This window comes from Carassius carassius, chromosome 26 (assembly GCF_963082965.1).
Source record: "Carassius carassius chromosome 26, fCarCar2.1, whole genome shotgun sequence".
Taxonomy (NCBI): domain Eukaryota; kingdom Metazoa; phylum Chordata; class Actinopteri; order Cypriniformes; family Cyprinidae; genus Carassius; species Carassius carassius.
Genome location: NC_081780.1, coordinates 30167850 through 30181587, shown reverse-complemented (window position 1 = coordinate 30181587; position 13738 = coordinate 30167850). Strand labels below are relative to the sequence as shown.

The 13738-nt window shown below is 38.3% G+C and overlaps 2 protein-coding genes across 3 annotated transcripts in view; both read left to right on the top strand.

Moving 5' to 3' along the window:
• Window positions 1–4680: 4680 nt before the first annotated feature.
• LOC132106133 (membrane-spanning 4-domains subfamily A member 4A-like) lies at window positions 4681–13568 on the top strand. Of its 2 annotated transcripts, none has more exons than XM_059511780.1 (8): window positions 4681–4816; window positions 8001–8206; window positions 8547–8657; window positions 8755–8823; window positions 9904–10041; window positions 10681–10797; window positions 12840–12911; window positions 13452–13568. In XM_059511780.1, exons 2-8 carry the CDS (start codon window positions 8021–8023, stop codon window positions 13533–13535), a joined length of 777 nt encoding a protein of 258 aa, XP_059367763.1. In that variant the 5' UTR covers window positions 4681–4816; window positions 8001–8020; the 3' UTR covers window positions 13536–13568. The 2 variants fall into 2 exon arrangements, with proteins under 2 accessions (XP_059367763.1, XP_059367762.1); XM_059511779.1 differs by having other exon boundaries at window positions 12834–12911.
• Window positions 4725–13738, top strand: part of LOC132106143 (membrane-spanning 4-domains subfamily A member 15-like) — a 106442-nt gene continuing 97428 nt past the window's right edge. The window contains exon 1 of the mRNA XM_059511796.1: window positions 4725–4816. The gene's annotated coding sequence lies outside the window, so the exon portion shown is untranslated. The remainder of the gene's footprint in view (window positions 4817–13738) is intronic.

Here is a 13738-nt window from a genome sequence, read left to right as displayed (position 1 = left end):
AAAGCAGGAATGTCAGGGCATGACAAAACTTCTCCAGGCCCCAAAAATACCCTTAGACTCCAGAGGGTTAAGTCAAGTCACAGTTGATCTTCATGAGCCAAGTCAAGTCACAGTTGATCTTCATGAGCCAAGTCAAGTCACCAATGATCTTCATGAGCCAAGTCAAGTCACAGTTGATCTTCATGAGCCAAGTCAAGTCACCGTTGATCTTCATGAGCCAAGTCAAGTCACAGTTGATCTTCATGAGCCAAGTCAAGTCACAGTTGATCTTCATGAGCCAAGTCAAGTCACCATTGATCTTCATGAGCCAAGTCAAGTCACCATTGATCTTCATGAGCCAAGTCAAGTCACCATTGATCTTCATGAGCCAAGTCAAGTCACAGTTGATCTTCATGAGCCAAGTCAAGTCACCATTGATCTTCATGAGCCAAGTCAAGTCACCATTGATCTTCATGAGCCAAGTCAAGTCACCATTGATCTTCATGAGCCAAGTCAAGTCACCATTGATCTTCATGAGCCAAGTCAAGTCACAGTTGATCTTCATGAGCCAAGTCAAGTCACCATTAACATCCGTGAGTTAAGTCAAGTCACCGTTAACCTCCGTGAGTTAAGTCAAGTCACAGTTGTTTTTCATGAGCCAAGTCAAGTCACAGTTGACCTCATGAGCCAAGTCAAGTCACCAATGATCTTCATGAGCCAAGTCAAGTCACAGTTGATCTTCATGTGCCAAGTCAAGTCACCAATGATCTTCATGAGCCAAGTCAAGTCACCGTTAACCTCCGTGAGTTAAGTCAAGTCACCGTTGATCTTCATGAGCCAAGTCAAGTCACCGTTGATCTTCATGAGCCAAGTCAAGTCACAGTTGATCTTCATGAGCCAAGTCAAGTCACAGTTGATCTTCATGAGCCAAGTCAAGTCACAGTTGATCTTCATGAGCCAAGTCAACTCACCATTGATCTTCATGAGCCAAGTCAACTCACCATTGATCTTCATGAGCCAAGTCAAGTCACCATTGATCTTCATGAGCCAAGTCAAGTCACCATTGATCTTCATGAGCCAAGTCAAGTCAAGTCACAGTTGATCTTCATGAGCCAAGTCAAGTCACCATTAACATCCATGAGTTAAGTCAAGTCACCGTTAACCTCCGTGAGTTAAGTCAAGTCACAGTTGTTTTTCATGAGCCAAGTCAAGTCACCGTTGATCTTCATGAGCCAAGTCAAGTCACCGTTGATCTTCATGAGCCAAGTCAAGTCACCGTTGATCTTCATGAGCCAAGTCAAGTCACCGTTGATCTTCATGAGCCAAGTCAAGTCACCGTTGATCTTCATGAGCCAAGTCAAGTCACCGTTGATCTTCATGAGCCAAGTCAAGTCACCGTTGATCTTCATGAGCCAAGTCGAGTCACCACGGGTCTACCAGAGCCTCGTCACGCCTCAGCCGAACCCCCAGGGCTCACTCAGGAGGGCTCCCACGCCACCTGCTCTGGCTATGTCACGATCATTAGTTGGAATGCCCACCATATCATCACTTAGACACTAGCACCTCTCATACTGTTGCACCACACCCAAACTACATCTCCCCTGAGTCTCTGCATCACAATCACCTTGCCACACCTGCACCTCATTCAGCAGCCAATTTACTTGCCACACCTGCACCTCATTTACACACACATTTAAGCACCACAATCACTCTCACTAACTGCGAAGTGAGTCACTCTGAGAGCTCTAAGACTAAATCTAAAATATCTTAAACTGTGTTCCGAAGATAAATGGAGGTCTTACTGATTTGGAACGACGTGAGTTATTAATGACATAATTTAAATTTTTGGGTGACTTATCCATTTAAGTCTTCGCAAATGGATTCGTTTGGACACACTATTTTTACACTGTTCCAGAGAAGACGGAAAAAAACATTGTTTTGGAACATCTGGACGTGGTTTAAGAGTTTACTGCTCAAAATTCAGCATCAAAGATTTCTTATAAATAGTGTTAAAATCTCGTCTTGTGAGCTTAGTTTCTAGTCACACCCCTATTTATTAAATATGGCTAGGAAAACTTAGACTATGACCAAGTTAGTCTGTAAGTGTTAACTGTGTGAGCAAGTGAGAGAGATGCCCTCACCTGATATTCTTTGATAAGGTGCTCAACAGGTTCGCCGATGTAGAGATGCTTTCTCTTCTGATGGTGATGTCCACAGTCTAAGTAAAAACAGTTACTATGAATTAAAATTAAACATTTACAACAACAAAAAACTATTCAGCCATGGATCAAAGGACACAACCTATTCATAGATACCTCATCTAAAACCTGCAAGGTCCTGGTGGTTTTCCCTTTCACAACTCCTCCCTGGCTCCTGATGACCTCCCAACAGTTTGGTGGATGAGCACCAGATGAGATGAAAATTCTACACTTTAGGATGTCTAATTATCACAAATGCCCTCATGACATTGTAAATCGAATTTACCACAAGCAATGATCACTGGCAGGAGCTTTCAAATAATTTGGCGGCTGCTTCCCTGAAGGTGATAGAGAAAACATGATTAAGTTTTAGCTGTTAGCCATCAAAGTGTGTTAACTACTAACATCATGCACAAATTAAGAATACCCAACATTTAACATAAATAAATATATACATTTTGTGATTTTAGGAAAGCTGGCTAACAATTGTTAATTTCTACCACAAGTAACGTTAAATGCTGTTAACAGCGTAGCAAACTAACATTATCAGACAGAAATAGCTGGGCCTTGTAATATTAAGGCTGATAAATACTGAACACAAGACAATAAGGAGTGTAAATAATAGATCACATATGACATTATGCTATTGACAGCATAAGTAAACCTAATTTAAAGATATAAATATAATTCTGTCCCTCAGATTAAGCTATGGAATGGCTTCAGAAGACTTTGTGAAATTATAATCAGATCCTCTCAGACCTGTACGATTCACACAATCACCCAAACTGACGTGAGAAAAGCAGGAGGTGCATCCCTGAATTTTGAAGCTTGAACCTGGGGATTAACTACCACTTCTTACCATTTCAAGTGTCAAAAATGCAGCGAATAAACAAACACACAAAAAAACAGAACCTAGCATTATTCACCCCCCTTCATGACAAGCTAGTTAGCATGTCATGGTTGGTATTATTTGATGCATAATATCGTTTGGTTTCATCATACTGATATCTTCACTAACTAACGTTAGCTTCAAAAAAGAGCCCGCAGAGCTCTTAAAAGACTGTTATCTCGGCAAACATTTTGTATGCTCTTCACGCCACTGTTATTAAAAACACTCAGCAGAACAAATGCATTTGAATTCAAGAATATCAGATTAGCTGTAACGTTAACTTACACTTGGTAACTTTAGCTAACGTCAAAGCCCCCACAAAATGCATCTAATATTAGAGTTTGAATGAAGAATGCTATCGTTAACGTTACTAGTGATATCTTGTAATTTACATGCTATCAATCGTGAGTGGTGAAATAACGGGCAGAGTCAAGGCCAGTCAGGTATAACATTAACTTGCTTGGGAAAAAAAACGTTAAGACAAAGTTTATCGTTTTTAGCTTCCCAGAGTCAATGTTGATCGTAGTTCTTCTGTCTCAGCCAGGCTGGAGGGTTCTGTTGAAGTGTTCTGCCACGGCCACCGTTTAACACACACAGTTCAAGTGTAACGAGCGTTTTTTAATCCTTTATTTAAACAGGTCAGGTGGTCAGAGAGCGGGATCTCCAACTCAACAATGCGCATGTGCAAATCATGCTTAATCTAATAAAAATGTTCTGATCAAATTAATAAATTCAGTTCAATCAGGGCCACTTCCGTTAAGTATATTTATGACAATTATAATTGCATTCAGTTAGTGTTGGCGGTATGGTTATGTTCTGGGCAACAGTCCACACGCCTGTCCATGCAGCCATGCTTGGACAGAGCGGGGAGAGCAGCAAGACCAACCCCCCTGGGGTACAGAACAGAACCATTATAAGCATATATAATTACAATTCACAATTACATGAGTTGTAAACAAAATGTCATAGAGACTGCTTCCAATGAAGACACTGTAAAGAAAGAACAAGTTAGATCGAATTACAGGTTCAGTTGGTGGAGTTGGGGTTGGAGGAGGGAGTTAATTGCAAGCAGCGATGCGATGGAAGAGATGCTGAAGAATGGGAATTTAAATAGACCGCAGGTGATAGGTGTCAAGACTGGATTGGTACACGTCAGGAACAGCTGACTGTCAGCTGATGCAAGCATGACTAACATGACCTGACTGAACTAACGCGATGCTCGTTTTTAATGTCCCGCTGCCAAATCACATTGTATCCATGTAAAAAGAATGGATTCAGCCATAAATATAAACTAAAACATTTACTTTAACTGAAAAAACTAATAATTTTGAGCTATTTCAACACGAAAATACACATTAAACGAACAACAGCAATGTTACACTTTTTTTCAGTGCATATACAGGTAACGTTAGCCAACGTGTGTGTGTCTAAATAGTGCCCTTTGCACTAACCCATTTGTTTTGGGTTTTCTCTATGTTCTATCTTATTAGTTATCACAGTAAACATTTTGGGCTGGTTTTTCTTTTAAATGGGCAGGTTGTAAGCTGTAGTTGGGCTGGAAATCTTCATTCCAATCTGTCAACACTGCGTGACAATTGAGCATTTCCGTTGCAACTCTCTCTCTCTCTCTCTCTCTGATTTATAGGTGTTTCAGATGTAAACCGAAACTAAAAGTTTGAGTTCGTCTTGTGATAAGACTACATTTCTGAACGCTATATACCAAAGCTTACAACTTCTGTCTTATTTATCGGTAAGTATGTCCTTCCCATAACTTATATGATGCTATCATTTAAATGTGATGATTTTAGTGCGTGTTTGTATGTTTGGTATACTTCTAGCTGAAAGGTGTTTACTCGGGTGATTCATCACAAACTCTATCTATTATTCTGTGAATTCGAGTTCATTATGATTCAAGGTCATTCTATGGAAATAGCCATTATTCTGTTCCTAGTACAGAAATATTACACCTAAAACACATTAGTGTTACAATTTATTTATATTTTAAAATTAAACGTTATTTGAACAATAATCCAGCAACGTCACATCAATGTGGCTATATTTCCATTTCTGATTTCTGTGTTGTTTGTATTTTTCATATTTCAGTAATTATGAAACAGATCATGTTTCAATTGATCTACATCATTTAAGGCTTTTAGCAGATGCTCATTTCCAAAGACATTTATAAAAGTGACTTGAAAATGAAAATTAGGCTGTGTTTTACTCACCCCCGAGGCATTCTAGGCGTGTATGACTTTCTTCTTTCAGACGAATCCAGTCAGAGTTATATTAAAAATAGTTTTTGATCTTTCAAACTCTATCGTTCCAGTCAGCGGGTGTTGCATTGCTTCAGTTCAAAAGAAGTGAAATAAAATATGCCCTTCCATAAAAAAAAAAAGTGTCTCATACGGCTCCGGGAAAACAAAGGCCTCCTGTAGTGACTCGGTGTGTTTTTTTAAGAAAAATATCCATATTCAAAACTTAATAATCACTTTAATGTAGCTTGCGCTCACTGTTGTACACTTCAGCAGTTTCAGGTTGATGACGTATGAGGCGCAGCTCAGAGGTGACCGTGCAGAGCGATTAAAACAAAACAACAGTCACTAACTAGAAGTACAAAACAAGGATTTGTAAAGAAGAATGTAGTGGATTTCAATATAAACCACAAAATGATGTTAAAACATCAAATTTCTACTCACTCAGTGGGATGGTTGGGCTTGGATAAAGTAGGACAGGCAGTCCAGTCGTGGCTGAATAGGGTTGAGGATAATATGCTAACTATCTTTAACCACGAGTCTTGCTCTCTATACTTGTTCTTCGTATACATCAGCGCTGAAAAACTAGTCTCACAGAGATAGGTTGATGCAAATGGGAGAAGTTTTTTCAATGCTATGTCACTCAATTCTCAGTATTTGGCATGCACGGATATCCAAAAATCCACCAGTGGTTTCTCGGCGAACCTCAGGTTCATAACTGGTGCGAAGTCAATCAGTGACTCTTCCAGTTCTACTGGCATTCCTGTCTGTGATTGTCTCTGTAAAAGGGTTTCTGATCCACTCTTCTTTTACAGACGTGGCTTAATTTTCAGGGAAATACTCACAGAATTGCATTTCCATTTCACTTAGGTGAGCACCGATAACTTGACGCAAACTGGCTTTTGGCATGGTGCTCAAGTTAAGGAAATCCTCCAACTCAAAAGTGTCAAAGTTATCATTGTCTAAGCGAGTTCAGCATAATGACAGTTTTGTGATCCATCCTTCAATTTTATCAGAAAGAGTAAATAGTGATGTTTTTTTGCCCTGAAGTCCTGTGTTCAGATCATTACGCCAGGTAGGCCAGAAGAGCAAGCCATTTTTCATCTGAAAATTTTGGAGCTATTGAGGAGGTTTTCTCTAAAAGAAAGATCCTCACCTCTTCTTGGAGTTCATTAAATCGACTGACAGCTTTTCCTCTGGAAAGCCAATGCACTTCAATATGAAACAGCAGCTGCTGGTGTTATGCGTCCATCTCTTGACAGAGAACTTTGAAAAGCAGTGTGCTTGTTGCGCTCATTTTTATCATGTTGACTGCATGAATGGCTTCATCCTTCACTTGTTTCATATCAGGTGGCATTTTCCTAGTCCAAGGGCTTGTCTGTGTATCATACAATCTGTCCACACTGCAAATGGAGCGACGGCCTGTACTTTGGTTACCAATCCACTGCACTTACCAGTCATTGCCCGCACTCCATCTGAGGAAATTTCCACACAGTTCTTCCATTCAATGTCATGTTCACGTACAGTTCAAATGTGGGGAAAAGTTGAAGATGGTGCCAGAAAAGAAAATCCTCCTTAATTTATCCTTCAACAACAAATCTAACATAAACAAACCACTGCGCTTCTCCAGCAATATCGGTGCTCTCATCAAGTTGGAGATAAAAAAATTATTATATGCTCTTTCACATCCATTGCCATTCGACCAATACGGTTAGTCTACGTTTTATTTTAAACTGGAATCAATGCTAATTGATCAGCAGCGCTTTGTCCACACATGACAGAAACAGTCTCTTTGGCGCAGGTTAGGAAGAAAGTATCAGTAATTGTGATTTTTCCAGTTTTGGCAATCCAGTGAGTTATAATTTGTAGGCGACCAGTCTTCCCTCCGCTACCTCTTTGTGACCCCCAGGTTAAGAACCACTGCTGTAAACAAATGTTGGTTTTCACCAGACTCACCGGCACTGACCTCCATACGTTGTGCTCTCGGAGCTTTTTCTGTGTACAACTGTAAGAGCAAGCCACATTTAAGTGATTATTACATTTTTAATATGCTATGAGTCACTACTGGAGGCCTTTGTTCACTCCCCGGAGCTGTGTGAGATACTTTTTTTTAAATGGAAGAGCGCTTTTTGTTTCACTTATTTTGGACTGAAGCAATGCAAACCCCCCTGAATGCAACGATAGAGCTTGAAATATCAAAGACAATTTTTAATATAACTCAGACTGGATTCAACTAAAAGAAGACCTAGGATGCCTCAGGTGAGTAAAACGCAGCCTATTTTTAATTTCTGGGTGAACTAACCCTTTAACAGCGCTCCCTATTCATGCTGATATATGATTCTTTAACTCGCAACCACAGTCTGTAAGTGTGACCGTGATTTCAAATAAAAGTCTTTTTTTGGCATACTGTTCTACTGAAAAAAGTCACATCATGGATGACCTAAGGTTGAGTAAATTATTATTTTTTTGGGTGAACTATCCCTTTAAGGGCACTGAGCGTCTGCCTGGGAAAGTCCAGTGCACCTTACTTCCTGTCACAAATCCCACAATACAGTGACAGTAAAAGTCTGCATTCTGTCTCTTATGTGTCAGTTTAGTATTTACATCATCTGCACTGTCACAATAGAGTGATCATATTATTTATGTTTTGATTTACTATGATTTTGAACCGGTCAGATCGAGTTTGAGATCGAGAAACCAGGATGTCCCACACAGTCATACCCATGAACTCTTCAACACTCATCATCCAGTTTCAACCAGTAACACAAACAGCTCCGGTGACGACGGAGACAAATGCTCCTGCGCCTGTTTATGTACAACAGATGACGGGAGCTTCATCTCTTCATGGACTTCAGGCATTTCTGAAAGGACAACCGAAAGCCCTTGGGGTGAGAAATGTCTCATAAACCGAATAATTGTTTTTTTTATATGTGCTTGTCAGTGTGGTATCAATTACAGAGTAAAATAGTAAAGATTACAGTCACAGAGAAGAATGTTTAAGGAGCTGCAAACTATCAAAAAAAAGTGAAGTATCCAATCTTGCACATCTGCAAATACAAGGACATTCATACAATAATAATTCCACAGTTGCATAATATTTTGTAGAGATTTTTTTAGTAATCTTTAGCCAATAACTATAGCTGCCATAAATGTATGTTTTATATTGTTCCGTTTTATGAAAGACTCTCATGCTACTCACACTTTCTGGGTTCTTTTTGTCCCTCACAGACGGTCCAGATAATGATCGGTGTGATGACTCTCCTGTTTGGCATTGTGTCTACAGTTTATGCAGAAGCCATCTCTGTCTATGCTGCTATTCCTCACTGGGGATCTCTCATCGTAAGAATCAGTCATACAAGGAAGTGTTCTGTCTTTTATAAAACAAGCTACATATTCCAACACAAGCTTTAATTTTGTTCTTTCTCTCTCTTCTCAGTACATTATCTCAGGCTCACTCTGCATTGCTGCAGAAGACAAAATTAATTCACCCTCCAGTTTGTGTTTGGTATGTACTACACAACACTTTACCTTTAAGGGTCCAAGCACTGTGCTGGAAGTACAGAAATAGTGTTCTGTCATGTTTTGATTTTCTGAACTGGTTTATACTGATTTCTTCTTCTTTTTCTGCCGTAAAAGTATAGTATTGCCATCACTGACCATAATTCATAAAGACCCTAGACTTGTCTGGAAGGTCCCAAAGGTGCAAATCTATTCAGGCATCTATTTATCTATTATCATAACATAACTCGTATACAACATGGCCACTACCAGCCAATCAAATTTTCAATCAAACTAATAAAATTGAATCTCAATGGCTGGGGAAACTTCTGAGTGTGTTTTGTGAAGCTATGCTGACTTTCACTCAAATTTCATAAAGACATCATAAATCATGCTGGTGATTTCAAAGTTTTTACAGTGTTGTATAATTCAACATCAAATTCTGGGACAGAGGGGCGGGCCGGAGTTGCTTGAGCCCCTGGCTCTTTAATCGTGATGCGTAAAGTGCCCTTTCAGTCTGATTTATGTGCCCCCAGACCACGATTTGATAGTTATCTCCCACGTTTTTGTTTCTTAACAAAGCAGCGCTGTGCTTATAAACTCTACTTAAATATGCTTTATACAGAAGTAAGATGAAAAGAAAACACCTTCTAAACATTTCTGATTAGGCACATTTTCATCCTCTGCTGTCTAAGCCTAAATCTATAGTCCAGGTTTGCAGAATGGTTCCTATTTCTCTTCTGGTTAGATTTAATGCAATTAAAATAAGATTTTCCACTTTTACACCAGTATATTATCTGTAAGCTAAAAACAATTATCTGTGAAGATTGACCTGACTTTGCTGTTAAAACCACATTATATTTAAAAAGACAAGTTATAATTGTTTCACTTTACTATCCACATGAGCCACTGGTGCTTGGACCCTGATGACTGCTGCTTAACGAGGCTGTTTCATTCATTTATGTGAAGGATAGTGTATTTTTAATCACACTCCCTATAGTTTTCTATCTACATTTAAAGTGTTAACACATTGGTTTAAAGTTCTTGCAAATGCATTAATCTGTTTTCTCTGTTTCTCTGCCTATAGGTGAAGGCTTCACTGGGAATTAATATTTGCAGTACTATAACCGCAGGCATTGCCATTATTTGTCTTTCACTGGATTTGCTTATAGGTCCACCCATGTTCTGCTGGAGTTATAACTGTAATTATTCAAGAAGTTATGAGGTATGTCTTCAACTTCTGTATTCACTAGAGATGCACCGGAATTGTATTTTTTGTTTTTGTTCAAAGGAGAAAATGGCCAAAAACATGAGCCGAAATATTCACATTTGTTTAGTAATTACTTATTAGAATACTTCCACTTTCACAATAGATCTGAGATGATAAAAGATATTGTTCACTACTGAGTTCAGGACATTATTGAATAACACTCCCAATTTTTTTGCATGTTTATGAGAATTGACAGATAAAGGACTCAAACGGTTATTTATCTGTATAATATAATCATTTTGCCATTATAAAAACTACTGTCAAGTCACGCAGTGAACCATTAGCAATTAAAAGGAGTTACTGTATTTATGCATCTATAAGAATTTCCATTTCAGACACAAAATTATTTAAATGAACCACGCAACATTATTTTATTAAGGTTTGCACCAGTCAGTTTACTGATATTTGTGCCATAATTTAGTTTTAAATGTGTTATATTATCATACTGTAACAAGGTTAAGTATATGGAAGGAAGAAGACGGGGTCGATGTGACTGGAACTCGTATTTTATTAGACTTCTCAAAATAACACAAAAGCAGGTGCGCTCCACACTACTGTTCTCATTATTTGTGTTCCTGTTGATTTTTTTCTCAGATTATCTATAAGGGAAACAGAACTGTGTTGCTGTTATTCGCCATGCTTGAGTTTATCATCACCATCTGTCTGTCAGCATTTGCCTGTAAAGCCAATGCCTGCTGTTCTTCTTCTCGGGTGAGTAATGAGCCAAACCAGGAGTGCTCAAACTTCTCTCCAGTTCAATGTAAAATCCTCGAGTAAATACAGAACTACCAACTTTTGCTACAAGTTTGATTGCATCTTATAATAATGTCTGTTGATTGTGTTCATAGTCTGTTTGATTACATCTTTAATTGATTTTTTTGTAAATATTTGCCATATGTACATTAACTGACAGTCACCACTGATAAGCTACTACTAATTATTGTAGAAACTATAAAGATAAAACGACATCATATAGTATGTTGGCTTGGCAATGCAAATCTTTATCTTTTCAGACTGATCAGACTTAAAGTTTTTTATAAATTTTTTTAATGTAAAAATACATTACCCATAGACTTACATTGTCTGAGAAAAATTGCGCCCCTACAGTTGCAATACCCGGTAGACAAGGAGTCTAAGGTTTAGTTTCAATTTTAAATCGGTTAAAAATACAACTAAATAATTTCCCTCAAACTGACAAGCTAAACCAACATTTCTGATTATTACAGGGGTCAGGGCTCATTAATAATTGATTTCTGGGCAGAGAGCAGTCAGAAAGACGAGAGAAGAATCATGCTCCTCAGTCGATGCATTCTCACCACGAGCGAATTTATTCTTGTTTAAGACCTTTTAAAAATAAAATATTACGACGATTGCACGCAGTTTGCCCATTAGACCATACCAAGAGCTAAATTCAGATGTTTCTGAATTGTTAAACTGATCAAATTATATATTCGCGGGAGCTTGCAATGTATTTCTCTGAACACTTGAAGTCCACATAGAGAATTTACAGCCTTTCACATCAAAACACTCCAGCGAAACAACACAAAACAATTAGAAGAATATATTATACACATGAAAATGAGTGTTTATATGTGCTTGTGAGATTTTCTCTGTCAGACTGAACGTCACTGAACGTCATCGATTGCTATCCATCGTCACAACATGGTAAAGTCATTTATATATATTTTTAAGAGCTTCTTAAAATAAAATATTACTCCGAATGCACACAATCCACTCATTAGAACACAACAAGAGCAAAATTTGTTGAGCCATGAAAAATGAAATATTATTTGACATCGAGGGAAAAAAAGTCACATGACAGCCGTTTCGGGGCGAGATTGGACCGATAAATACACATTTCAATAGTTCACGCTTACATATAATTAGCTGAGGTATGGTATGCGTATTTGGCGTGCTGTCTGGGGAAGGGCTCCGAGCTCGGGAATGGCCCGAACCTAGAGTACCCCCCCCTTCCCCGTCTATTTATAAAGTGAACTTGAAGTGAGGAGATGGGGTGGAGGAGGGATGCTGATTAACCGTCAATGGATAGAGGGAAGTCAGCGATATTTATACTATGGGATTGATTACTTGATTATGGTCCACCTGTGTTGATTAGGCTAAGTATCTGACGCGCTCCTCCCGAATCTTATTAATAAAATTACATTTCATTCACACTGCCAAGCTAAACCAACATATGTTATTATTACCGGGTCAGATCTCATTAATAAATTATGTCTCTTGCCAAAGAACCGAGAGAAAGACGAGAGAGAAATGAGCTCTGCATCAACCTGCCCATTTGCTAATGGAAACGAAGACCAGTAACAGTCAAATAAATCTACAATGAGCAATTTTAACATCTGGTGTGGACATTTCAGGTAATAGTAATCCAAGCGTGCGCGTCCAGCATCGAAGGCACAAATTAAGGCTGTTGATATGAAAAAGTAATAAAACACTTTTAAAATGACATTTGGTTGAAGTACACAATTTGACTGAGAGGTTCAGTACTCAGGCTGAAGGCACAGTGTAGTTTTGAAGCTCTAAGAAGAGTTTGAGTCGCACATTTGTACTCACAGAAGTTGTTGATGTTTATGTAGTATGTCAATATTTGCTCTGAAACGACATGTTAAATATGCTCCAATAGTATTTTATTTCGAGACATTTTTCAGGTTTTTGTTGTTAAAACACCCGTTCTTGTAAAACCAATTTGTTATGTATCCCTAATTCTAACACCCCTTGTTTTTCTAAAGGTGCAGTTTGCTCAAGTTTCAACACTACAGTCCTCTGATTTCAGACCCATTCGTTTCCAGGATCTTAACAGCTCAGAGGTAAGAGAAACGTGTAATGCAAAATTAAAATGAATGTTCCCTCAGAAAATGCTCGTATTCCTCTATTTCTGATGTGATATCTACAAATCGCAAATTATCTTGAACTTGTTCTCGATTGAATGGTTTCAGCTCTCTGCCTCGTAAATGACTCCAAATTAATGTCATTAACATATAAAAGATCACCAGTCATCTTCCAAATCCTTTTATCTAGAACGGCAAGCTGCAAGAACTGCTTACACTTCCAAAAACCTGTAGTCTTGTCAAGACAAAAACTTGTTTTGCACTCCGACAAGAAGAAATACGTACGTGTGCTCAGACCCTGACATGACGCTAAGCACTTTTCCACGTCAAAGACCGTTTTTACAAATATGAGCGTTGGCATGGATTTAAACATGCGTACACACACTTTATAATTAAGGCCCCATGTATTGGAAATGTGTAAAGCACTCAGTAATAAGAGCAATAATTGTTACATAATATTATCAATAAATAAGCTATCAAGTAAGAAAGCTCATCATATAGTGTTTTTTCTTCTTGTAGATACCTGTGACCAGCAGCTCTTCCATTCATCACCATCCTGCAGACGCGCCGCCAGAATACAGTGAATGCAATCAATATGAATAAGTGGACAGTATTCCCTTATAAAAAACAAATATAATTAAATATAATGCAATTTATAAAATAATAAATTTTCATACATGGAAACTATACTGCAGTATATTCATGGGCCATGTATGGCTATATATTGAGGCATATAAAAATACATTTCAAAAGTGCACTGCAATTTTACATGTTATAGCTTTATTTATAACACTCAATTTCTCTTT